The following is a 26,841-nucleotide window of genomic DNA, read 5'->3' on the forward strand; positions in this document are numbered from 1 at the left end:
GGTGTTAATAGATAGTATGGGGCCAAACTCAAGCAGGTCAACCTCTAGACTCAGATGTTGACTCTAGGATTTGGCTGGAATTTTCATATACTTGTACAAACTACACATCCACAGTTCTGAGCCTTCTCACTCAAGACCCTCAAATAACTAATCATGAAATCCTCCTTCTAGAATCCTCTAATTTTATACCCATGTGCACCAACAATCGTAAATCTACAGCCACATGCATGTCACATCCAATGAAATCCAATGCTTTTTCTTTATCATAGTTCTCAAAATTGACATTTGTAAAGGCCCTTCCCAAAATGGATTTAAACCTCCAGAGCTCAACTACCTAACTGTGAAATATTCCAATGTTTTCAATTCTTGAGCAAATTTCTTACCCCTATTTATCTTCATTTCTCAAATTGTTCCTCTTCCAGGGTAAATATTTACAGTAAAGACACTATTTGTGAATCTGCTCAAATATCCCACCCCAATCTAGCTGCAGGTAGCACAAACTAGGCTGGGTGCATGTTGGGGGTGTGGTTGGGAGGTGAAAGGAAATGATTAAATAAAGAAGAACAAAGTCCACACTTCCTTGTCAAGGAGTATAAATGAAAAAGCCTCTCAGCCATCACCATATGATTGTGAATCTCACTGCAAATATGCTGGCCTCAGGGATACTCTTGTTGATTCTGCTAACTTGCTTGGGTGTAGTGGCCTTGATGTCTGTCTGGAAACAGAGAACGGTCTGGGGGAAGCTGCCTCCTGGACCCACTCCACTGCCTCTCATTGGAAACTACTTGCAGTTGGACACAAAGAAGATGTACAGCTGCCTCATGAAGGTATCTTCAGGCTAGGGGATGCATGGAATGTGACGGTCATTGGAGTTTGTGTATTTTGGCTGAGACTTGGGGGAAGCTTACTTAACAGAATAAGTCAGCTTAGGGTGGGGGAATTTTGAAGGTTAAGCAACTAAATGCTCGCCAGGAAAAAAATGTATCTTGGGGTGTTTGGTGCCTTGGCTGTCAGAGGCTGGGAGAAACGCATCGTAGGATCCAGTTCTGCGTACTTGTCCTATTCAGAGAATAACTCATCTAATCATTCTCACTCATTTCCCACCAGATGAGCAAGCTCTATGGCCCAGTGTTCACCATCTATCTGGGATTTCGCCGGGTGGTGGTGCTGTGTGGATATGACGCAATAAAGGAGGCTCTGGTGGACCAGGCTGAGGACTTTAGTGGGAGAGGCGAACATGTCACCTTCAACAGGCTCATCCAAGGCTATGGTGAGGGGGACATCAAGAGGGTAAAAGTGGCCCAATAGATTTGGTGTGCCTAGTTTCCCCTGCCTTCTCAGCTGAACCACCTGTGCACACAGTGTTGTGCACATATTTTTCTGGCGGCCTTCTCCACATGTTATCTCTCCCTGTGTCATTCCTCAACTTGTTTGTTGTTGTTGTTTATCGGTACTAGGGATCGAACTCACCACTGCCTGCTTGCAAGGCAGTTGCTTATGCCGCTGAGCTAAATCCCCAGCCTCCATCTCCAACTTGTTTTAACCTTCTCTGTCTTAATCTCTCCCCTGTCTCTCTGTCCCTGTCTCCCTGTTCTCTCTCAGGACACGTTGTCTCCTTCTCTGGATAATTTCTCTCCTTTTTTTTTCTTTTCTTTTTTATTGGTACTGAGGATGGAATGCACACTTGCAAGTTAGGCACTTATGCCACTGAGCTAAATCCCCAGCCCCGATATATTGATTTCTTAGAATGTCTTCTGATTTTTATAATGGAATCCTGTTTCTCTAATTGTGTCTGACATCTTTTTTCCTTTAGCTTTTGTTTTTTCCCATGATTGTTTCTGTCTTCCTCTCCCACTTCTTCCACTGCTGGAATCTTATACCATGTCTGCTTCAAGGTTGTGTTGTTTTTAGGGCAACACTTTCTCATTTCAGAAGGTTTCTGTTTCTCATTTGCTGTTTTCTGTCTTATCCAGCTCAGTTTACAATTTTTCACAATTTTGTATCAACCTACAGGTACAAAAATAACCTCACTCTGCTGCTTCTGTCCCTCTCTCCCTTTGCTCTTTATTTCTTCCACCCAATGAAACATCTAGTCACTGTTTCTCTACACCAACCTTGCCTCTCCATGCCTTCCTTCGGATTATCTTCTTCCAAAAAATATCTTTCTTTCCATATATGTCTGATTCTGGCTCTGGGTTTGTACTTGATCTGTATTCATCCCAGTCCTTTCCTATTAGGAACCCCCTTCATGAGTGGTTTGTGGCCTTCCCAGTCTTTCTCTGACCTCTTCTTAACTTTCCAATCACCTCCACAGGCGTGACATTCAGCAACGGGGAGAGGTCCAAGCAACTTCGACGTTTCTCCATTTCTACACTGAGAGACTTTGGTGTGGGCAAACGTGGCATTGAGGAGAGAATCAAGGAAGAAGCAGAATACCTCCTCCAGGCCATTCAGGGCACACGTGGTAAGCAGGGACCCTAATGTGCTTGGAAAGGAGAAGGAAACACCTGACAAGAAGGACCTGTGCTGTGTGCAGTGGGATGGTGACATACCTGGGGGAAGACTCCTGGTTTTGCAGACCTGGGGTCCAATGATAACTATGTATATTTGGTTCAATGCTGCAGCACCTCCTCAAATGGTCAGCCTGGCATCACTCCATCCAATTGGCTCATTCCCAATTCCTGACTCTTTCTGATTCTACACCATTCTGCAGGTGCCTTCATCGATCCCAACTACTACCTGAGAAAATCGGTCTCCAATGTCATGAATTCCATTGTCTTTGGAGATCGCTTTGACTATGAGGATGAAGAGTTCCTTTCACTGCTACAAATGACAATGGGAATCAACAGATTTTTAGCCTCACCTGTGGGACAGGTAACATTCCAGCCTTGCCTTCCACCTGCAGTCTACTTGTCAATAACATCCAGAGGGCAACAGATGTCCCAAGCATCCACCCTCTTGCAAAGTCCTCTCCAGGCCAGCCCCACTGTTGGACTACTCACAAGCTGCACCAGGCTTGGATAGAGGCCTACTACCCATCTCTATGGATTCCTGGATATCTCAACAGAGCATTCCCAAACAACCTGGAAGGGTGATATTTATCCTCCTCTCAGCTGAGCAGGTGGTCACATCGAACTTACCTGCTTATCTTGAGCAGATGTTCCCTATTTAGTCCTTCTGAATATTTTAACATCTGATTTAACCACTTAAGTTATTTCTGAATACCAGAAACTTGATGCTACAAATTTCAGGTTACCAAAATAATTTGAGTTCTATACACCTATAACAAACCAGCCCACTGGTATATCTATACAAGTGTCTGATACTCATCACACTTAACTACACAAAGGACTGCACAGGTACCAGAGCCAAGATAACTAAACATGTAAGTATTTGGCCATGTTACTGCCTCTAGCACTTAATCTTTGCTCTCCAACCAGCTCACTCACTCACCTTATACAGGTGCCCCTACACAGTCCAGTGGAATATCTAAAAATAAGAATAGATATCCCCTATTTGAGCACCTAAATTACAGGCCCATAATGCCTGCATACCAGAAAATCAGCACCCAATTTAAATAAAAGAGTCCTACTAGATAACTGACTACAACTTAGCCAGTCTTAAGGCCTGAACACCTAAGTAGGTGATCCACAGTTACAATCCCACCTGAATTCCTCAAGACCTGGATTTCTCCATTCCCAAACTATTGAAATTTCTTAACCTGTGTGCCTCAAACCATCTCACTTTAACTTTTTTTTTGTCTTTTTCTTTTTTATCGGTACCAGGGATCGAACTCACAACTGCCTGCTTGCAAGCCAGGCGCTTATGCCGCTGAGCTAAATCCCCAGCCTGTCACTTAACTTTTTGCACAATGATCCCCACAACTTAACTCACATGTAAAATTTCATATCCCCCCTCCCACAATGGGCCTAAAATAAATATGTAAATATTGTATAGGTTCCTGCCCCCAAAGATTTCCTTGCCCTGAGACAGTTCCCATTCCCACTGGCTACTGACAACTGATGGCTGTCTCTTTGTTGTATTCTTTTTTTCCACTTCCAGCTCTATGAGATATTTTATTCAGTGATGAAACACTTGCCAGGACCACAGCAAGAAGCCTTCAAGAACATGCAGGGATTGGAGAACTTTATGATCAAGAAGGTGGAGCAGAACCAGCGCACACTGGATCCCAATGCCCCACGAAACCTCATTGACTCCTTTCTCATTCGCATGCAGGAGGTACATGCAACAGTCAGGGTGGAAAGGTTCAAAGCTGGGTAGAGGGCAAATCAAGGTAGTGAGGAAGGAAGAACTGAAGGACATTCAAATTGGCTCCCCATCATAATAAATGTCTCAATCTCAATCATAATCGAACTTTGTGTCTTATCTCCTGAGCCCTTATTCAATGCAGAAGAAGTACAAGGAAATCATAATAACAACCATGTCTACAAGAGTACCATGTGCCAGGCAGTGCTTTATAAAAGTTCCATGATATTTACCTATTAATAATCATACAGTTCTTGAGCAATGTTATTTTACTGCACCATTTTACACATGCGTAAACTGCAGCCAAGAGTGTAAGTAGCTCTCCTGAAACCACAGCAAAAAGTGGTAGACTCTAGCTCTGACTGTAAGCTGGTGTTTTTTGTTACCCTGCCCTAAATTTTGCTGCCTTGATTATTAGATAAACCTGTGTGGACAGGTGTCCTGGCTTTACTATATGATCTTGAAAGGGAACCACAGCCATCTGGATATCAGTCTTCATCCTTTCAAGAAAGGGAAATTTTTTCAAAGGATCTAAACTATGGAATCTGAACGTCAAAGAATCAATGCAGGGAAATCTTCCATATGAATATTCAGGATATTTTGGGAAAGAATAGGACACTGCCATCCAAAATTTTGTACCGTGTTCTCAGAATATTTGACCTTAAATCACTTGAGACATGTCTTCTTGATATTTCTGACCCTCCTTTTCTATAAGTGTCCCAACCATTGAAAAAGCTGATGATTAAAGAACAGATAGTCATGTGGGAAAAGAACATGCCAAGAATATTTTGGGCAGACCAGGTAGCCTGGATAAAGGCTTGGAAACTTAGACAAGTATGTCCAAGGAAAAACTCCAGAAGGTCCTCAAGGGTATAATAAATGGTCTCAGACTGATGATCTCTCTTGCTGCAGGAGAAGAAGAACCCCAACACAGAATTCCACATGAAGAACCTGGTGATGACCATACTGAGCCTATTCTTTGCAGGCACAGAGACTGTCAGCTCAACTCTGCGTTTTGGCTTCCTGCTGTTCATGAAGTACCCAGAAGTGGAGGGTACGACCAAGGGAATATGGAGGTGTGGGACACAGATTCTCCAAACTCACCTGAGCTTGCAGTAGCTATTTCACCTCTCCAGATTCTGGGTCCTCTTACACACCCTGATGTGCAAAGATGGGCAGCTATCAAATTACTGAGATTGTCGAAATGATTTGTAAAGTCTCCTCTGCTGAGACCACTTTGTGCCAAGTCCCCTCTACCAAGGGCTACCCTGAATATTTTTCTCTTCTGTTTCCTCTAAAGTTCTTGCACAAACATAGTATAGAGTTGGTCGGGTAATAAGATGGGCATCTTTTTTGAAAGTCCTACATGCACACATAGATAATTGTCATATATATAGTTCTATATATTTGAACTGTTGTCCTGATGTGATACCCCTGGATGCCAAAATATATTCCATTCCTCCTGCAGCCAAGGTCCATGAGGAGATTGACCGAGTGATTGGAAAGAACCGACAACCCCAGTTCGAGGACCGAATGAAGATGCCCTATATGGAGGCAGTGATACATGAGATCCAAAGATTTGCAAACTTTACCCCCATGGGTATATCTCGCAGGATCACGAAAAACACCATATTTCAGGACTTCTTTCTTCCCAAGGTGCTGCCTTGCCAACTCTAGAGGAATATCCAATCATTCCCTGGAATATCAATACCCCATCTCCATTAGAAGATTTCCAGCTCACACCCACTTCTGTGATCCAAGGACTCTTTAACTACTATGCCCCTTTAACCTTTCCACAAGTAATTTCCTAATTTCTGTGTCTTCTCCAATCTTAAAACCTCAAGGGACTTAGCTTCAATATCCCCAAGGTCCCTATACAAGTATATGGAAGCCTCCAAATTCTCCCAAACTCCTTCTTTGACAATCATGACCTATGTACTCCTCAATCATCAGAAATGAGAAACCTGTTTCATTTAAACATCTTTCCTCAAGGAATATGAACACGTAAAATTATTCTCTCAGAAAACACCAACTGCATTTATCCTAAAACTTCTCCTAGGTCACTCTAATTCCCCCTCCTAACAATTTTATGCTTTCTCCTATCTCAGCCCTGCTTATCAATATTCTTTCTCTTCCCTGACAGGGCACTGAAGTGTTCCCTATGCTGGGTTCTGTGCTGACAGATTCTAATTTCTTCTCCAACCCAGAAGATTTCAATCCTCAGCATTTTCTGGATGATAAGGGCCAGTTTAAAAAGAATGATGGTTTTATACCCTTTTCCCTTGGTAAGAGAACAGTGTTTGCTTCCAGGCCATCACTAAAAGCAAGAGGAGCAGCTTATTACTGGTTTCCTCTATCAGGTGCAGCCTAGTATGCTTATCAAGCTGGGAAGTTACTGTGCAGTATACCTCTCAACCAACGAAGTATGGGCCCTCAAACCCGTATTATCAAATATGTGTATCAAATCAAGGAGTGAGTTTATCAAAGCCCTTTCAGGCTTGTGGACAGGAAATGCTAGCACTACACCCATGTCGAGAGTCTATTTGGGAAGAATGGGCATCTAAACTTCCATTTGCTACAATCGGGCATGGATCAATTGCACGAGCATCACCTAATGTACAAGGGAAACAGGCTCAGACAGGATGAAAACCACCCCAAGATCTCTCACACCAAATTGTTTGAAATACCTCCCTGGGAGGACATAGCATGGTGGTGTTACAGAGCATGTTATAAATGAATGCTCATTTCATCTGTATCTCTCCCTCCTCTGCTCTTCAGGAAAGAGGAACTGTTTTGGGGAAGGCCTCGCTAGAATGGAGCTCTTTCTCTTCTTTACCATCATTATGCAGAATTTCCGGTTCAAGTCCCCACAAGCACCTGAAGATATCTATGTGTCTCCAAAACCTGTGGGATTTACCAGGATCATGACATCTTTCACCATGAGCTTCCTTCCCCGCTGATCCAGGAGTGAGGCAGGGATGGGCAAGTTGATAGGGCAAGGGGAAAAGGGAGGGACAAAGGGTGCGCCTAAAGGTAGGGGCGTGGCCAAGGAACCTGACTAATATTACATAGAAATGAAGGGCCAAGAGGGATACAGCAAGGAGAACAGGCTTCTTGCTTTGCCAAAGGCAGAGTCTTCCAACTGGATGAAGTGAAAAGCATATATTGTGCTATGCATGATTATAATAATAATTATGATAATAAATTACAGCTATTATTCATTGAGCAGTATTCTGTGTTTGCTCTGTGGTAAAAGCATCCCATGATGTCCTCATGTATTGTCCTCAAATACATCCAAGGAGAAACATTGTTTATGCTATTTTTACAGCTGAAATCACTAAGAGAAAGTTTAATTCATTAGCTCAGTTCCCAAAGAACAATGCTGTACAGCAAATTACTGAACACATATCTAGGTGTTCAGCACAGACCTGTAGGAAACAGTTTGGAAAGCCACCCCAAAGCTCCCTTCCCAGGGGACCTTGCAGAGCCCTGGCAGGCCATTACTCTGGTTTCACCCCTCACTTATTGACATTCTTGCTCATTCACACACTGCTTGCACAGAAGAGCATCACATTCTGTGCTCCTCACCTAGTAAGACCACTGTGTCTGAGTCAGACTCAGCCAGGGATGTAGGAATTTGACCTCTTAATTATATGTGTGTAAGGAAAAAAAAAATTTTCATACAAGGCCAGGAGAACTTTGGACCAACGCATAGCTATGACTATTTTATTTTTACCCTTTTTTTTCTTTTTATCGGTACCAGGGATCAAACTCACGACTGCCTGCTTGCAAGGCAGGTGCTTATGCCAGTGAGTTATATCCCAGACCCTATAGCTATGACTATTATGCATTCATATGCACAGTAGTGCACCCAAGTGTGCGATTCCATATTCTCCTCAGGAAAGGCCTGAATACCTATGCTGCCATGGCATTCTCTCCTCTTTTCAATTAAAAAAAATAGAATAATAAAATTTCAAAACAAGGTAGGAGGTCGATAATAACAATTAATATATTATGCATTGTTATCTTCAAAGTAGTTGCTCATATTACAAGATATAGGCATGAAAATCTGATGAAAATAATATAAAAGAAATCTGTCTGTTCAGTGAACTAATTGAAGTTAGTACTATAACTATCTATAACTATAACTGTAACTATTCCCCATAGTGGAAATAAGATGAAACATTTATTTGGTATTTTGGACAAGAACAGATCTAAAAAACCCAACTGCACTGTGGCTTAGAAGAAAGATCATCCCTTCAGCACATTGTAAGGTTTAAAGGAAAACTGCACAAGGCTACATATTACATAAAACATTGTATAAAACTGCCGTTGCCTTTCTGGTATCAGTCCCTGCCCAGATTATATTCCAACACTGGTATTCCCAATAGTTACACTGAATATATCATGTTTAAAAAAAAGAAAGAAAAGTAAAACCTTTAAAAAGCCACATCAAAGTGACTTAGTAACTATATATCCAACTCAAACTTTATCTTCTTAAATGAGATTTGCTGCCCACAAAAAAGAAAAACAGAACTTTATTTCACTCAGATTGGAATCATAAATCTTCAAACTTAAGCATCTTTCTTGCCCAATAATTCAAAGGAAAAATCTAAAATGATTAATAGAGATAAATGTAGAAATTTACAGACATTTTAAATTTGTTTTAAATGTTTTGTAAAGTTTAAAAAGTAGGCTTTGTAATTCCTAGTAGGAAAACATTATCTGAATAAATACCCTAATGGCAAACCATTGTAAAGCACTTCAGCTCCATTTTGTGCAGAGGGGAAGGATTATCTTAGAAGCACCCCACCTCCCTTGATGAGTAGGTCAGAGGTACACTGATTTGTATCATTGTGACATCCATTAAGTAATCTAGGTTGCTTTTCTTTTAGTAAGGGCTTTTTCAGAGGAGCATTATGCTTGACCTCCAAAGTTGGCTGACAATTTACCGATGAGATTCATAACCTTTGGATTACAGTGGCATTTTGACATACATAAAGTATTCTGAGCCACATCCTGGAAGGCCACCATAACATCTGGATCCTGCATGTTACAAGTACCTCTGGATCCCTATGAATCTCACTGAGCCCAGACATTCCTGCCATGCCTGCTCCCATTCCAGATATCCCTCCTGGGAAATTACAAGGCATTTCCCAAGGAAAACTGCTGTACACTGCAAAAAAACAGCTTCCTCATCCTGTGCTATGTTTGCCAAAGCCCAAGTTATATGACCAAATTACCTGTCAATTCCCTTTGCAAACACAACTATTTTCTACAACCGGACACCCTGGGGCACAGACTGCACTGTTGTAAAGTAACTGTAGAGCTGTCATACTGTTCTGTATGCGCCATATTCCTGGGTGACCTGATTGATATGTTAACCACTGTTCCCCTCTGAAAGGGACAGATATTATCTAAAAATTAAATGCTGAAATTAGCTGACAAAAGACTATAAATTCCTTGGGAATCTTCTCTGTCCTCAAGCAAAGGGAAACAAAGGTCTTCCTCATTCCTTAGCTGACCAAGGATGGTAAATTCCTGCGAAATTTCTCTGTCTTCAAGCAAAGGGGAACAAAGGATTTTTTCATTCTTGTTCCACACCCATCATTTACTTTGTAATAGTTCTTTCCATAATTTCCTCATTCCTGTTCCCTATAAATCATTTACTTTGTAGTTGTTCTTTCTATAGAAGTCTGTCAAAATTTTAACCCAGTTACATAGCTTTGCAAACTCTAACTGCACTGTGTTGCTGGTGCTGGCCTAAATAAAAGTGCTCTTTTTCCTTCAAAAAGACATCTTGCCCCATTTTTAGGACAACATTTTGGTGTCTCATTTTTGGGGTACAACAAAAACCACCTGGAAAAGAGCCAATCTAAGTTCCTGATTGTCATCTGGCTTCTTCCTCCTTCTGAGCCTTCCCATGCTCTTCTCCAGCCTTCTTAACCTTTCTGTTATTTCTTTGATCTTTCATTCTTCACGTGTTCACTCATACCTTGTTCAATATTCAGCAATTTTCTGGTCCCTTGGCTGAACTTCTTTTAGCATTGCACTTGCATCCTCATCATAATCCAGTTTACAAGCAAGGGCAAGGTCATGGGCTGCTTCTTCCCAATGGCCCAGAAGTCTGTGTTCTTTCCCTTGCCACTTGTACAGTTGGGCTGAATCAGGTTTTATTTCTGTCACAATCTTGAAGGACAGCATTTGTCTTGTGCAATTTGGTGAGGACACTGGCTCTTTTGGCACACAGAATGGCCAAGCGAGGAGTGAGCTTGATGGGATCTGTGAGCAAGTCAATGGCTTTCTGTAGTTCACCATTTTTCAAAACATCAATGGCTTCCTTTCTTTTCCTTGCTTGATCAATCTCAGTTATCTCTACATTTTCATCTTCCATTTTTTTGAGGGGGTATCAGTTTCTGGTTCAATTACACATTCATGGTCGATCTCTAGATCACTCTCCTCACTGACGGCTCATCTGTCTCTATGTTTTTCTCCATCTTATTGTTTTTAGATTGGTGATATTATCTTCTGATTTAGCTTTATGAGTAGCAGGTGTTATTTTACCCCCACAAGCTCTCCACCCTCTCAGGAAGCTCGTCTCCTCACTGTATAGGATGCTCCAACCTTACCCAGTATCATTGTTAGGGCCGACGCCGCAGGGAAAGAGACCCCAAGGACTCAACTCTTGGTGAGGGAAAAAAGTTTATTTCCATGCGCATGGGGTCCTCCAGGCAAATGAGTGCGGAGGGCCTCGAGGGGAATTTGTGCAGGGTTTTTAAGGGCACAAGCAGGAAGTAAGCAGGTTTACAGAAGCAGATAGCATTGGTTAATTTTGAACGGTGCAGGACTTGGCAGATGCTGATTCGAGGGGTCTGGGGCTGAGTAACCATGGAGACTGAGGGCCCTGGTCTGATCTCAGAGTGCCAGGTACAACTCGGTCTCGTTTGAATAGCACCTTTATCTTTACAGAGGACAGATCACCTTGTGGTTAATGACTAGCAGATGCATTCCTTCCTGTCCTGCCCCGATATCTCAAGGAGGAATTAGGGAGTGGAACATTCCTTACTGCTCTGTTCTATAGCTCGGGGGGGTTATATTACAAACGGGGAGTCGATTGTCTCATTCCCCCCTTTTTCTTGTGGATGACCTCTAATCTTAGAGGTATGTTGTAGCTAGGGGTTCATATTGTTGACCTATGACCATTACTTTGACCTGAGAAACTTGTCCCCTTATGAATTGGGTAATCCAGTTAATGAGGCAAGGGACAATGGCTAGGATTAGGATTAAGGCCACTAATGGTCCTATCAAGGGAAGGAGATAGGGGAGAATTCCGTTTTACATTTTTCAAAGGGGGCTCCCAAACAAAGATCTTTAATAATTGTTTTTTTGCTTACAGGGGGACCAAAGCCGCCGTGCAAGGTCGGCATCAATGTTATTAAAATCAAAACAAGCAAGCTAAAAACAGTTCATGACCTGCATAATCTAACTATGCTTTAGTCAATTTTTAACTTTAAGGGTTACCAGTCTGTTGTGTAGTCCACTGAGTATGTCCCTCGTTGTCTGCTGTTTCCAGTGGCTTTACATGAGTGTAGTAAATCCACGCAGTTTTTCCTGCTACCTTGATGGCAGTGGGGGTACTGAGCACCACGGTGAAAGGTCCTTCTCAGTGGGGTTCAAGGGAGTCACGGTGGTGACATCAAACCAAGACTGGAGTCCTTGGGGCCTTGGTCTCTGAAGGCGGGTCCAAGTGTTTTTGTCTAAACAGCTGGTGGATCCAGGCCAACACAGGTTGGAGTGTCTGTAGGGACTTAAGATCTCGATTAGTAATTTCAGCTAATTTGTCTTCTGACAATCTTGGAACCAGTGGTGGGGGCCTCCCAAACATGGCTTTAAAGGGGGAAGTTTTAGAAACATATGGGGTATATCTAGCTCTTAACAGTGCAAAGGGAAGAAGGCTCATCCAATTATCGCCAGTTTTTGAAAACAGCTTAGCTAAAATGTCCTTGAGACTTTGGTTCATACGTTCTACTTGCCCTGAACTTTGTGGCTGATAGACACAGTGGAGTTTTAATTAATCTTTAATGCCTGGGCTAACTTTTGGGTGACTAGGGCTATGAAAGCCAGGCCATTATCGGACCCCATTGATAGTGGGAGGCCAAATCAAGGTATGATCTCATGCGATAGCCTTTTAACTACCACTAAGGCTGACTCAGACTTAGTAGGGAAAGCCTCTACCCAGCCAGTAAAAATGTTTATTAATACCAAGAGATAGCGGTGTCCCTGTAAATTAAGTTTTACCATGTCCATGAAGTCTATTTTCCAATGTTCTCCTGGAACAATTCCTTGATGTCAGGTGGTCTCCAGTGCAGAGCTCTTGGCTGAGTTGACTAACAAGCACTGTGGGCATCTAGAGCTCGAAGAGGTGGTCAGTTTGTAGAGTTTTGGAATAAAATACTGAGTTCTGGACAAATCCACAAGTTTAGTTTTTTTTTTAAACGAGTAGTCTGGCGAGCCTGGTATAACAGCTCCTGCCCTAGTGTCTCCGGTAACTGTACTTGTATATCAGGTAACTGGTATTAGCCCCTTGGGGTGGGAGACTTTACTCCAAGTTGAGATGCCAACTGTAGGTCTTTCTTTGTGTAGACTGGTTCTGACAAGATCAGAGGACTAGTATCAGAGCAGTTACTTTCTTGGTTGACCCCCTCTGATGTGGTTGCCATTTTTCCAGCGGCTTGGTCTGCCAAACTGTTTGACAGTGTCATCTCCTGTCTGGTGAGCCTTGTAATGAATAGCAACCCATTGAGGCAGCCAGAGAGCTGCCAGCAAGTCTAGAATCTGTGGAGCATTTTTAGATGGCTTCCACGTATATGTACAGTAGCAAAGGGATATCTTCAGTAAAAAAAAAAATGTTTACCCTCTTTTCCGTGGCTAGTTTTAGCCTCTCAGTCAAAGCAACAAGCTCCGCCTTTTGGGCAGAAGTGCCAGGCTCTACCCGCTTAACCCAGAGTACCTACTTTTCGGTGGTCACTGCTGCCTCGGCCACTCGTTTGCCGTTTTGGATGAGGCTGCTTTCATCGAACAGTTGTCGGCATTTCCCAAAAGCTGGTCAGTAAGATCAGCCTGTAGGTTCTGCTGCAGTTCGAGGATGTCAGCACACTCATGGAGAGAGGTGTCCTTTGTTCCTCCGGGTCATCATCAGGCATAAGGGTGGCTGGGTTTAAAGCTGAAGAAGTCTTGAATATCATTGACTCTGGGTCTAGAAGCAGGGCTTGACAGTAGAATTCTGGTGTTTGAGAGCCTTTTTTCAGGAGGGGTTTTGATAAGAGTCTCTAAACTGTGAGAGGTTACCACAGAAATCACTTGCCCAAAGTGTGTTTCTTCGCTTCCTTAAGTAACATTGTCACAGTAGCTAGTATTTTAAGGCAGGGGGCCATACTCCTGTTACTGAATCAAGTCTTTTGGAGAGGTAGGCTATAGGCCTCTTTCAAGGGCCAATGTCCTGAGTTAGGACTCTTTTGGCAATGTCCCTGAGTTTATCTATGAACAAGATGAAAGGCTTGGTAATGTCAGGGAGTCCCAGGGCTGGGGCCTCTGTCAAGGCCCGCTTGAGCTGCTGGAAGGCCTGTTCACATTCATCAGTACAGTTCAGCAAATTTTGAGTTTCTCCCTTATGGGAGTCATATAGAGGCAAGCTTTTCAGTAAAATTTAGCCTACAGTATCCAACTGTCTCCAGAAAGTCTCGTCTGTTTTTTAAAAGTTTTTCTCTTGTAGAGCAATTTTAACACCTTGGCTATCTTTTTGTAAATTTTTTAGTTCTCAAAGACCTTTTTGTGCTATCTCTATTAACTGGCTGAGGGGCATTTCCTTAAACCTCTCAAACCTTTGTAATTTTTGTCTAACATGTGGGGCCGACTGAGTTACAAAGAGAACAACTGGCAATATTGGGAAACCTCCTTACCTCTGAATGTCCAGTCAGGGTGGCACAAAAGGAGAACATGGTTTTGGCATTCCGGATCAGAGAGCCAGCTTCATCTGGATGGCACACCACTTTTTGTCCAAGGGTGTCACGTGGCAGGCCATCATTTTACTGAAATTATATTCTTAACAAAAAGGGCTTTTTCATAGGTAACAAAATTGTGCTGCATAATCTCCCAGATGTTCACAGTACATGCAAGAACTTGTATCTTATTTCTAGTATCACCTATAATCTCATTTTAATGGAAACATTTTGCAGCAAAGTACAATCTTATGTATACTTTTACCAAAACTGATCTAATACTGTCAAATTCTGAACACATTTACTTCTTGTCAAACCTGTTATTTGTAGTACTATAAACCAAGACAAATAAAATTCACATCCTCTTGAGCCTTCTACAACTTACAATAATACCTCTCAAACTAAGCTTTAATCTTTTTCTACATTCTGGCATAGCCAGACACCTTTATTTGAAGACCACTCTCTTTGTCCCTCTTTTTACTATTACCAGTCAATTACCTTTTTTCTCACTTCTCAGACAACATCAAAACTCTCAACAAAACCCTTGAAGTCACCTTCTAGTAGTCCAAAACATACTTATTTACCACATAAAAATGCTGTATTTTAAAAACAAAACTGTAACCTTTTAACTGGCTCAAATACAGTACCGCCTGGTTTTTACTTGGCAAAGTTGACATGACTCTTAACAACCATAGATATACATATATATGTGCACATGTTTACATTTTCACCAGAGAGAAAAAAATACTCCTTTTAAAAGGCATGCCGAGGTTGCAAGCAATCAATTGAAGTCTTACATATTAAACAAGGCACCACAACATTAAAGACACAAACAAAGGGAGCTTCTTGCACAGTTTGGTGAGCTAAAGGAAATAATTGAATCTAATAAGCCATATGGATCCCGCAACAGAAATGGGCAACAAGCCCCTAAGTTAGTAACAAGTTTAAACAGGCAACCAAGGAGAGGGCGGAGGAAGGAAGGGTTTTACCCACGGTGGGGGCTCTTTCCTGAGGTCCTGCCATACCAAGATGTAGGCGTGCTGGTCAGGTTGGCCCTCTCATCCAGGGCGGAAGATGATGTTCTTAACTGCTAAGATGAGGGGATGGTGGAAAGTCCCCTCCGGTGGCCAACCCACGGAGAATGTGGGCCACTCAGATGAGCAGAAAGTCTGCCATTTACTTTTTTTTAACCTGTAAGGAGAGATTGTGAGCCCTCTCTCGAACCTCCGACCAATGGTCGAGGGTGAGGGACAATGGGGATGATGTCGTCTGTCCCATGATGTTCTGAAGACAAAGAGTGGTTAGCGTACGCGTGACACAACAAATAACCGATCACAACAGTCACAACACACAGGACAAACAGGCCGGCCACCTCACTCTCACGCATCAGTTTCACTCCAAACGAGCCACCTTACAGGGTGTCTCCAGATTGGCCCGGATGAGTCACCTCAGAGGGTGTCTCCGAATTGGCCCGGACGGACCACAGATTGGGAATGAAATTCCCCAGACTGATAGGAAAATCCTATCGCAGACAGTGAGTCACGGAAAACCATGTGGGGCGTCCCCCGATCACCCAAGAACAGAGAACAGATAACAAAAACAGGTAACAAAAATTGCCCCTAGATCGGAGCTGTTTGGCTTGGAGTGTAAAATACCGGTAGATTGATCCCCAGAGTAAAAATAAGAAATAAGAAGCGACCGGTCGTACTCACCCACCGCAGAGCCGTTGAGGTCACCTCCTGTGAGACGTGCTATCTCGCTGGGGCCTCCAAGATGTTAGGGCCGACGCCGCAGGGAAAGAGACCCCAAGGACTCAACTTTTGGTGAGGGAAAAAAGTTTATTTCCATGCGCATGGGGTCCTCCAGGCAAACGAGTGCGGAGGGCCTCAAGGGGAATTTGTGCAGGGTTTTTAAGGGCACAAGCAGGAAGTAAGCAGGTTTACAGAAGCAGATCGCATTGGTTAATTTTGAATGGCGCAGGACTTGGCAGATGCTGATTCGAGGGGTCTGGGGCTGAGTAACCATGGAGACTGAGGGCCCTGGTCTGATCTCAGAGTGCCAGGTACAACTCGGTCTCGTTTGAATAGCACCTTTATCTTTACAGAGGACAGATCACCTTGTGGTTAATGACTAGCAGATGCATTCCTTCCTGTCCTGCCCCGATATCTCAAGGAGGAATTAGGGAGTGGAACATTCCTTACTGCTCTGTTCTATAGCTCGGGGGGGGGGTTATATTACAAACGGGGAGTCGATTCTCTCATCATGAAGTCCAAAACTCATTTACTTTGTGGGGATCTGTGGTTTGCATGGCACGAGCTGCAGCTGTGGAGGCTGGGGCCCAATCCCAGACCCAGACCCAGGCTCTGTGAGGCAATGCAGAAGTGGGTAATTACTGTGAGGCAGAACTGACTAGAATTTCCAGAAGAATGAATATATTTATATATTCTTCTTTCCCATTCTGTGGGTTTTCTTATCATTCTGTTGGTTATTTATTTTGAAGTGCAAAAACTTTTCAATAATATGAGATCCCAATTGTTGATAGTTTGAAGTGTTCCGTGCAATTTGTGTTTTATTCATGAAATCTCTGACTACCCCTATGACTCCAAGATCTCTACATAACTTATCTTCAAAAGATTTAGTGTTTCTGTATTAATATTTAGGTCTTTGAACCATTAGACTTCAGTGTTGTGCATGGTGATCATCATGGGTCTAGTTTCAGTCTTTGGCATGTGGAGAACCAATTTTTCCAAAATCATTTATTAAACAGGCTATCCTTTTTCTAGTGAAAATGTTTAGCCCCTTTGTAAAATATCAGGTGGCCAAGTGTATTTGTAGTTGTGTTTTCATCTTTTATTCTGTTGCATTGATCCTCTGGTCTATTTATTTGCCAGTACTATGCTGATTTTATCACTGTGGGTTTGCAGTATAGTTTCAAGTGAGGAACTGAGATACCTTCTGCCTAGTCTTTTTGCCCAGAACTGCCTTTGCTATTCTAGGTTTCTTCTGTCTCTAAATGAATTTTAGAACTGTTTTTTCTAGATTTGTGAGGTATGTTGATGATGTTTTGATTGGGATTGCATTAAATCTGTATAACAGTTTTGGGAGTATATCCATTTTCCCAATGTTGGTTCTTCCTAGCCCAGAACAAGGAATATCCTTCCATTTTCTAATATCCTCTTCCATCTCATTTTTTAGTGCATGATAATTTTCAGCATATAGGTCTTTTATATTCTTAGGTAGGTTGATTCCTAGTGTTTGGAGACCTATGTTGAATAGGAGTGGGGATAGTGGACATCTTTGTCTTGTTCCTGATTTTAAAGTGAATGCTCTCAGTTTTTGTCCTTTTAGTATAAAGTTGACTGTTGGTTTGTCATAGGTGGCCTTTATGAGATTGAGTTAGACACGGTGTCTTCCAAATTTCTGAAGGGCTTTTATCATGAACATGTGTTGGAACTTATCAGAAGATTTTTCTGCATCTAGAGAGATATTCATATGGCTTTTGTTTTTGGCTCTGTTGATGTGTTGTATTTCATTTATGTTAAACCATCCCTGCATTTCGAGAATGAATCCCACTTGGTCATGACAGATAATCTTCTTGATGATTTGCTGCATTCTATTTGCCAGTATTTTTATTGAGAATGTTTGCATTAATGTTCATTACTGAGACTGCCTATAGTTCTCCGTTTTGGTTGAGTATTTCTCTGGTTTTGGTATCAGTGTAATTCTTGCCTTCAGGAATGATTTAGGGAGGATTGCTTCCTTTTCAATTTCATTGAAAAATTTGAAGAGTATTAGCATCAAATCTTCTCTAAATTTCTTGTAGAATTCAGCTGTGACTTCATCAGGACTTGGGTTTTTCTTTGTTAGTAAATTTTTAATTACATTTTCCATTTCAATAGCTGATAAGGGGTTATTCAAAACCACTCTATCTTATTCATTGAGCTTTGGTAGTTGTTTCTAGAAATCTGTCCATTTCCTCTGTGTTTTCCACTCTATGTGAGTAGAGATATTCCAATCAGGTATTCATAATCTTTTGAATTTCCATTGTATTTGTAGTATTTTCCTTCTTTTTAGTCCTTATTGTGTGAATTTGGGTTGTTTTTTCTTTCCTTTTCCTGATAAGATTGGCTAGAGGTTTGTCAATTTTGTTTATTCTCTCAAAAAAACCAGCTTTTTGATTCATTAATTCTTTGTAGTTTTTGAAGTTTCAATTGCATTGATTTCTACTACAATTTTTACGTTTTCCTCTCTTATGTAAGCTTTGGATTTAACTTGCTCTTCTTTTTCTAGAAGCTTGAGATCAAGCATTAGGTTGTTTATTTGTTTTTATTTTGTATTCTTGATATGACAATTTGTTGCTCTTAATTTCCCTCTTAAGACCTCTTTCATTGTATCCCACTGATTATAGTTGTGTTATAGTTATATGTTGTTTCCATATTTTCATTTAATTGTAGATGTTGCTCCATTTTTTCTTTAATTTCATTTGTAGTCCACTGGTTGTTCAGAAGATTATATAATTTTCCATGTATTTATGAAGTTTTTGCAAATTATGCCATTAATTTTCAATTTCAATGTGCTATGATCAGATTTTACACATGGAATAACTTCAAATCTTTGCATTTACTTAATTTGATGGGATAATATATGGTCTAATTTGATGGGATAATATATGTCACATATGCAGCTTAGAAGAATATGTATTTTAATGTGACTGGGTAAAACAGTGTAAACATCGACTAAGTCCAATTGCTTGCAGATATGATTCAGTTCTACTATTTCTTTGCTGACTTTTTGTCTTTTTGATCTATATCTTTGTGACAATGTGGTGTTAAGGTCCCCTGTTACAGCATTTATGTTCGTGGGTATTTGGTTTTAGTTGTCCATTAGTATTTGTCTTATAAAGTTGGGTGCTCCTGTATTTGGTGCATATATGTTATAATTGTTAGTTCTTGCTCCTAAATTTTTCCATTAATGAGTATGTAGTGACCATCGTTAACCCTTTTAATCATTTTAGGCTTGAAGTTCACATTGTCTGGAAATAGAATAGTTAGCACTGCTTTTATCTGGGTTCCTGTTGCATGGAATACTGTTTCCCATTCTTTGACTTTTAATCTATGTTTCCTTTTGGGTATGATGTGTTTCTTGTATACAGCGTATTGTAGGATCCTGTTTCTTGATCCATTTTGCAACCTATTTATTTTGATACGTGAATTGAGGCCATTTACATTTATGTACGTAACTGATATGTACAGGCTCGACTTTTCTGTGTTATGTTCCAGTGGTTTGCTTCCTGCTTTCCCCTTGTTTTATTGCTTGTTCTGCCTGGTGAGTTTTTTCTGTTTTTCCTCTGGAGACTTTTGTCATTTTTATATCTACCTAGTGTGTCTTTCAATACTCTTTGTAGGGTTGGCTTGGTAGACATAAATTTCTTCAATTGTCCTTTGTCATGGAAGTATCTTGTTTCTACATTAAATTTGAATGAAAATTTTTCTGGGTACATCTTTCTGGGTTGAAAGTTGTTTTCTTTAAGGGCTTGAAATACCTCACTACAAGCTCCTCTTGACTTGTAGATTTGTGCTGAAAAGTCTGCTGTGCTTCTTATGGACTTTCCTTGACAGCTGAGTTGTGTCTTTCCTCTAACAGCTTTTAGGATTCTGTTTTTATGTTGTATGTCATAATTATTTTATGTCTGGGTATAGCCTTATGTTGGTTGTAATTGGTGTTATATGTCTCATTTATTTGCATATCAGATTTGATTTTCTCCATGTTTGGCAAATTTTCTGCTATTCCTTCTTTGAATATTTTAGTGATGTCATTTGCATTGAGCCTGCATCTTCACTGATGTCTATTAATCTTTTGTTGTTGCTCTTGGCATCGTCTTGAAGCTGCTGGATTTTCATTTCATGCTGCTTTGTTATTTTTAAAGGTTCTATCTTTTCATGGTCACTAATTGTGATCCTGTCCTCAATGTCCAAATTCATATCCTCAGCTTCATTTAAACAGTTTTGCCAGCTTTGACTGGACCTTTTTGTTTCTTGGATGTCTTTTTGAGTTTGTTTTATGAATTCTGATTATTTTCTATACCGTTCATTTAAGGTTTCAATCAGTGCCCCACAGTCCTGTACTTTTTCTCTATTTCTTCTTTAGCTGCACTCAACAACTCTTTTACTAAGGTTGTTATTTCTATCTTTCCGTGGGAGAGTACTCCTCATTTCATTTCCTCTATAGTTGTTTTTTTTTCTTTCACTCACTACTCATTAGGAGGTTTTCTCCTAATGAGTATGTAGTGATCTTCTTTATCTCTTAGGATCATTGTTGGTTTGAGATTTACCTTGTCTGCAAACAGAATAGCTACCCTTGCTTTTTTTCTCGGTTCCTGTTGCATGAAGTATTGTTTTCCATCCTTTGACTTTCAGTCTCTAGTATTCTTTTGGGTTCAGTGGGTTTCTTGTAGACAACATATGGTTGGATGTTTTTTCTTGATCCACTCTGCCAGACTGTTTATTTTAATTGGTGAATTGAGATCATTGAAATTAATGTTTATAACTGTTATATGTTGGCTTATTGTTTACATACTATCTTGTTGCTGTTGCATCTTTATCTTTCCATTCTGTTTGTCTGCTTTGCTTAGTGGTTTATTCAAAGTATATCTAATCTGTCTTTCAGTATTCTTTGCATGATTGGTTTGGTTTTATGAAGTTCTTCAGCTGTTCTTTGTCATCGAAGTATCTTATTTCTCCATCAATTTTGAAGGACAGTTTTTCAGGGTACATCAGTCTAGTTTGGAAATCATTTTCCTTTAGGGTCTCAAATACTTCACTCCATGCTCTTCTTGCCTTTATTGTTTGTGCTGAGAAGTCTACTGTGATTTTGATAGGTTTATTTTGTATCTGTCTTTTCTCTCTCTGACAGCTTTTAATATTCTATTTTTATGTTGGATTTCTGGGATGGTGATTTTTATATGTTTGCGTGTAGTCTTCTTTTGTTTATGGCTATTTGGAGTTCTTTTTTTTTTTTTTTTGTCTTTTTCATTTTTATTGGTACCAGGTAGTTCTATATGCTTTGCTAATCCTGATGTCAGTTTCCATTCTCATGTTTGGGAAATTTTCAGCTATTACTTCTCTAAGTATCCTTTTGACATCCTTTATGTTGTCCCCTTCTTTTTCATTAATCCCTATCAATCTTATGCTGTTTTTCTTCATGTCATCTTGCACTTGTTGAATTGTTATTTACTGATTCCTTGTTATTTTTAAAAGATCTTTCCTTTTGTGTTTACTAGCTGCAGTCCTGTCTTCAAGGTCTGAAATCCTATCTTCACTTTTATTGATGTGGTTTTTTACAACTTTCAATGGAATTTTTGATTTCCTGTATATATCTTTGTATCTTCTTTATATATTCTGTTTGTTTCTTATATTGTTCACCCAGGGATTCTATGTTTTTGTTTAGTTCCTCCAATTTTTTTAACTGTGTCTGCTGTAGATATGTTCAGCATCTCTTTCCTTTCTTTTGCCATTTATTCTTTTTTCTGGGAGATTATTTTTAGTTTGAATTCCTTTGAAGCTTCCCAGAGTTCCTTTTTTATTTCTGTTGCTATTATGTCAGGTATTTCAGGTGTATGGCACATATTTTCTTCTGTGCACAAAGCTCCTAGGGTTTCTTGGGTTGGGCTGGAGTTTTGAGATTGTATTTTGGTCTTTCGTTTTGTCATTTTCCTACATTTATGTGTTTCAAGTGTTATTCCAACACTTCCCCAGGGCCTGTTTGAAATTCTCTTGTTTGCCCTCAGCTCCTGGGACTCTGGCCACCCAGTTACCCAGACTAAGAGCAGGTCACTGGGGGTGGGGTTGGCAGGCCCAAGCCCTGAGTGGCAGGTCGAGTGTTGCAGGCAGCTGTGGAGTTCTCTGGCTCCTGGGAACAAGATCTCAAAATCCTGGGTTCAGGCTGGTGCAGGGACAGTGATCTCAGGCTGCCCAGTCTCCAGAACTTAGGGCGCAGGCAGCCACAAATCCCTGGAGTCTGCCAAACACAGTAGGAAGCCATGAAATTGGGCAGGTAGGTTCAAGACCAGCTGAACTGGTCCAGTGGAGCAGGAAGCTGCGAAGCTTCCCATCCTGGGCCGGAGTGAGGGTGTTAAACTTCCTGGGCTAAGCGTATGGTTTGGGACACTCACCCCATGCTGCCCAGCATCTAGAACTGAGGGCGCCAGCAGGCCCAAAAGCCCAGAGTCCACCAAGCATGGGAGGATGCAGGGATATTGGTGCAGGCTGACTCAAGACCCTGCTGAGCTGGTCCAGTGCAGCAGGAAGCCTTGGAGCTCCCTGGTTGGGCCAGAGTCAGGATCCCAAACTCCCCAGGCTCGAGTGATGGTGCAGAGGCACTCACCCCAGGCTGCCCAGCCTCCAAGTGCAGAACCAAGTGCAGTAGCAGGCCTAAAATCCCAGAGTCTGTCAAGCACAGCAGGAAGCAGGAAAGTTAGTGCAGGCTGGCCCAAGGCCCACTAAGCTGCTCCAGTGCAGCAGGAAGTCACAGAGTTCCCTGGCCAGGCCAGAGTGAGGATACCAAAATCCCTGGCTCCAATCATCAATATCTACTCTGAGAATCTTTACACTTATAGGATAAAAAGCAGAGAAGAAGTGGACAGATTCTTAGATATGTATGAATTACCAAAGTTGCATCAAGAAGATATAAAATTTCTCAATAACCTAGTGTATAAATAAAGGAAATTGAATATGTAATTAAAATCTTACCCGCAATGTAAAGCCAGATCATGATGATTCAATGTTGAATTCTAAAAGAAATTAAGAGATCTAATGCCAATACTCTTCAAATTCTTTAATGAAATAACAAAGGAAGCAAGTCTCTGTAACTCATTCCTGGATAGAAGTATTATCCCTGATACCAAAATCCAGAAGACTCAGTGAAAAAAGAGAACTACAGGCCAATCTCTTTAATGGACATAGATGCCAAAAATCTGAATAAAATACAGCAAACAGAATGCAGCAAATTATCAGGAAGATCATATATCATGTATTGATCCCAGGAATGCAGAGATGGTTCATAGGCAAATCAATAAATGTAATACACCATATCAACAGAACCAAGACAAAAACTGTATGATGCATAAAAAGCTTTTAAGAAAGTGCAAGGTCCATTCAAAATAAAAAAAAACAAAAACAAAGAAAAGTGTACATTGGTGCAACTACCATGGAAATCAGTGTGGAGAATCTTTAAAAACTGGGATTGGAGGTTGCACTGGATACAGTTATTACCCTGCTTGGATTCTTCCCAGGAGCATTAAAAACATTTTACCACAGTAACATATGTGCACCCATATTTATAGCAGTGCAATTGTTAGTAGCTTGATCTTGGAAATGACCCAAATGTCCCAAAATGGACAAAAAGGAAGTATTTTTTATTTATAATGGAATTCTACTCAGTCATAAGGAAAGATAAATTGAAAGCTTTTGTAGATAAATTGATGCACCAGAGACCATACTCACAAACGAAATAAATCAGACTTGAATGTACAAACACTGTATTGCCTCCTTACTGTAAGAAGCTACATGTATGAATAGAATTATAACATATAGCATGTATATGAATATATGATGGTTAAGAGAAATTATATGTATGGATATAATTGTATTATAACATGTAGCATATATTTGAATTTATGATGGTTAGATTTTTTAAAACTCCAAGGAAAATTGCAATGTATGGTTTTATCTCAATCTAATAAAAGCCACCTATGACATACAAATGCCAATATTATACTAAATGGACACAAAATGAATACTTTCACTGTTAAATCAGGAATAAGGCAAGGATATCCACTATCATCACTTCTCTTCAATATAGTTCTGAATACATTATCCAGAACAATTAGACAAGAGAGAAATAACCAGGAATAAATCTAGAAGAGGAAAATGTTAAAATTTCATTATTCACAGATGACAAGACTCTCTACAAAGAAGACCTTAAAACCTCCAAATAAAGATTTGTATATTTAATAACCAAAATCAGTGATATATCTGGATAAAAAGTCAACACTCAAATATCAATAGAATTCCTGTACACACACACACAAGATATTCACTGAGCAAGAAATTAGGAATTAGAGAGAGGAGGGGAGATATATTTAAGCAAAGAATAAATGATTTACACATTGATTCCTACAATACTCTGAAAAAAATAATTACAAAGGATATCAGAAAATGGAAAGACAACTCTTATTCTTGGATAGTAAGAACTAACATAGCAAAAATGGTTCTATTCCATAAACTCTTTCACAGATTTAATGCAGTTCCAATCAAAATATCACTGGCATGGCTCACAGAACTAGGAAAGCATTTCTAAATTTATTTGAAAACAGAAGTGACTTAGAATAGCAAAAGAAAGTCTGAGCAACAAATAAAGGACAAGCAGAATCAAAATTCCTGACTTGAAATTACACTACAAAGCTACTGAGATAAAACCATCATGGTTTTGGCAAAAAGTCAATAAGGAAATAAATAGATAAACAGACCTGAGGACCAGTGAAAGAGATTAAAATATGCAGGCACAACTACAAACGCATTCAACTATCTTCTTTTTAAAAGGGTTCAAACTCGAGAGGCCCAGTGATCTGGCACTTTCCCCTGATTCCAGCTAGTTTGGGACCCTCACTTGGCCTGGCCAGGAAACCTCGTGGCTTACGGGTGTACTGGAGCAGTGCAGCGGGTCTGGGGCACCAGTATCAGACTCCCTATTCCTGGCTGTGTTTGGCTGACTGTAGACATCTAAGCAAGCAGGTGGGCACCATCAGTTCCAGAGGCCCAGTGGCCTGGCATAAGTGCCCCGTGCACTTTTCCCTGATTCCAGCTAGTTTAGGACCCTTGCTCAGCCCTGGCCAGGGAACCTTGCAGCTTCCAGGTGCACTGGAGCAGGGGAGCTGGTCCAGGGCACCAGCATCTGCCTCCCCATTCCTGACTGTGCTTGGTGGACTGTGAAGTCTAAGCAAGCAGGCGGGCACCATCAGTTCCAGAAGCTGGTGTTGAGCCAGCCTGTTTCACACCCAGTGACCCTCTATCAATCCACAGAACTGGGTGTCAGAGTCCCAAGAGCTGAGGGCATAGAAGAGGATTTCCAACAGACCCTGGGGAGGCCTTAGAATAGCATTCAAAACACTTGAAATACAGAAATAGAGGAAAATGACAAAATGAAAGACCAAATTACAGTCTCAAACTTCCAGCCCATCCAAAGAAACCTTAGGAATGATTTACATAGAAGAAAATATATACCATACACCTGAAATATGGGCATATAATGTATAACAATGACCGATTGTTATATATCCAATGTCCAATTGGACATATAACAATAAACCAACATATAACAGTTATAACCATTAATGTAAATGGTCTTAATGTACCAATTAAAAGAAACAAACTGGCAGAATGAAATAAGAAATGAAATCCAACCATATGCTCTCTAGAAGAAACCCATCTAACCCAAGAGGATACTCACAGAGTGAAACTAAAAGGATGGAAAAAAAAATAATTCATGCAACAGGAACCCCCAAAAAAGCAGGAGTAGCCATTCTGTTTGCAGACAATGTGAACTTTAAACCAATAATGAGCAGAAGAGATAAATAAGGTCACTACATACTTGTTAGGGGAAGACTTCAAGAGGAAGAGATAACTATCTTAAATATATATGCACCAAATTCCAGAGTACCCAGTTATACAAAAAAAGTATTAACAGAAATGAAAAATCAAATTATCAGTAACACAATTGTAACTGTGTTACACACCATTGGCACCAAGGGACAGACCAACCAGACAGAAAATCAGCAAAGAAACAACAGAACTGAATCACATACATGAACAAATGGACTTGATAGACATATACAGAGTGTTCTATCCAACAACATAGGAATACACATTCTTCTCAGCAGTACACGGATCATTCTCTAAAATAGACCATATATTAGCTCACACAACATATTTAAATAAATGCAAAAGAGTTGAAATCATCCCTTGCATGTTATCAAATCATAGAGCTTTGAAATTAGAAACTAATGATAAAAGGTACTGCAAAAATCCCACAAACACATGAAACTGAATAACACACTCTTGAGTAATCAGTGGGTCACAGGGGAAATTAAAGAAGAAATTAAACAACACCTACAAGAAAATGAAAATACAAATACAACTTACCAGAATCTGTGGGATGCAATGAAAGCCATTCTCAGAGGAAAATTTATAGCACTGAGTTCCCACATCAGGAAAACAGAATAAATACTAATCAATAATCTGATGTTACACCTCAAACATCTAGAAAAAGAAGAGCAAGTCAAGCATAAAGCCAAAAGAAGAGAGGAAATTATAAAAGTCAGAGCAGAAATCAGTGCAATAGAGACTAAGAAAACAAGCCAAAGAATCTATGAATCAAAGAGTTGGTTCTTTGACAGAATAAATTGATAAGCTCCTCACCAACCTTATTTAAAAAAGGGACGAAAAAGCTCAAATTCATGCAATAAGAAATGAAAAAGGTGAAATCACTACAGACTCTATAGAAATACAGAAGATGATCAACA

At 40.4% G+C, this 26,841-nt stretch overlaps 1 protein-coding gene and 1 pseudogene across 1 annotated transcript; one reads left to right on the forward strand and one right to left on the reverse strand.

Moving 5' to 3' along the window:
* The first annotated feature begins 577 nt into the window (after nt 1-577).
* Nucleotides 578-7,491, forward strand: LOC134476857 (cytochrome P450 2A13-like). The gene is made up of 9 exons (XM_063252792.1): nt 578-827; nt 1,108-1,270; nt 2,315-2,464; nt 2,714-2,874; nt 4,063-4,239; nt 5,179-5,320; nt 5,735-5,922; nt 6,410-6,551; nt 7,045-7,491. The coding sequence occupies exons 1-9, from the start codon at nt 597-599 to the stop codon at nt 7,224-7,226; spliced, it is 1,536 nt and encodes a 511-aa protein (XP_063108862.1). The 5' UTR covers nt 578-596; the 3' UTR covers nt 7,227-7,491.
* A 2,745-nt stretch (nt 7,492-10,236) lies between these two features.
* Nucleotides 10,237-26,841, reverse strand: part of LOC134477076 (putative protein FAM10A4) — a 62,623-nt pseudogene continuing 46,018 nt past the window's right edge.

The sequence above is a fragment of the Cavia porcellus genome, unplaced genomic scaffold (assembly GCF_034190915.1).
Source record: "Cavia porcellus strain 051 isolate PalLab524CR breed Dunkin Hartley unplaced genomic scaffold, mCavPor4.1 scaffold_7, whole genome shotgun sequence".
Taxonomy (NCBI): Eukaryota; Metazoa; Chordata; class Mammalia; order Rodentia; family Caviidae; genus Cavia; species Cavia porcellus.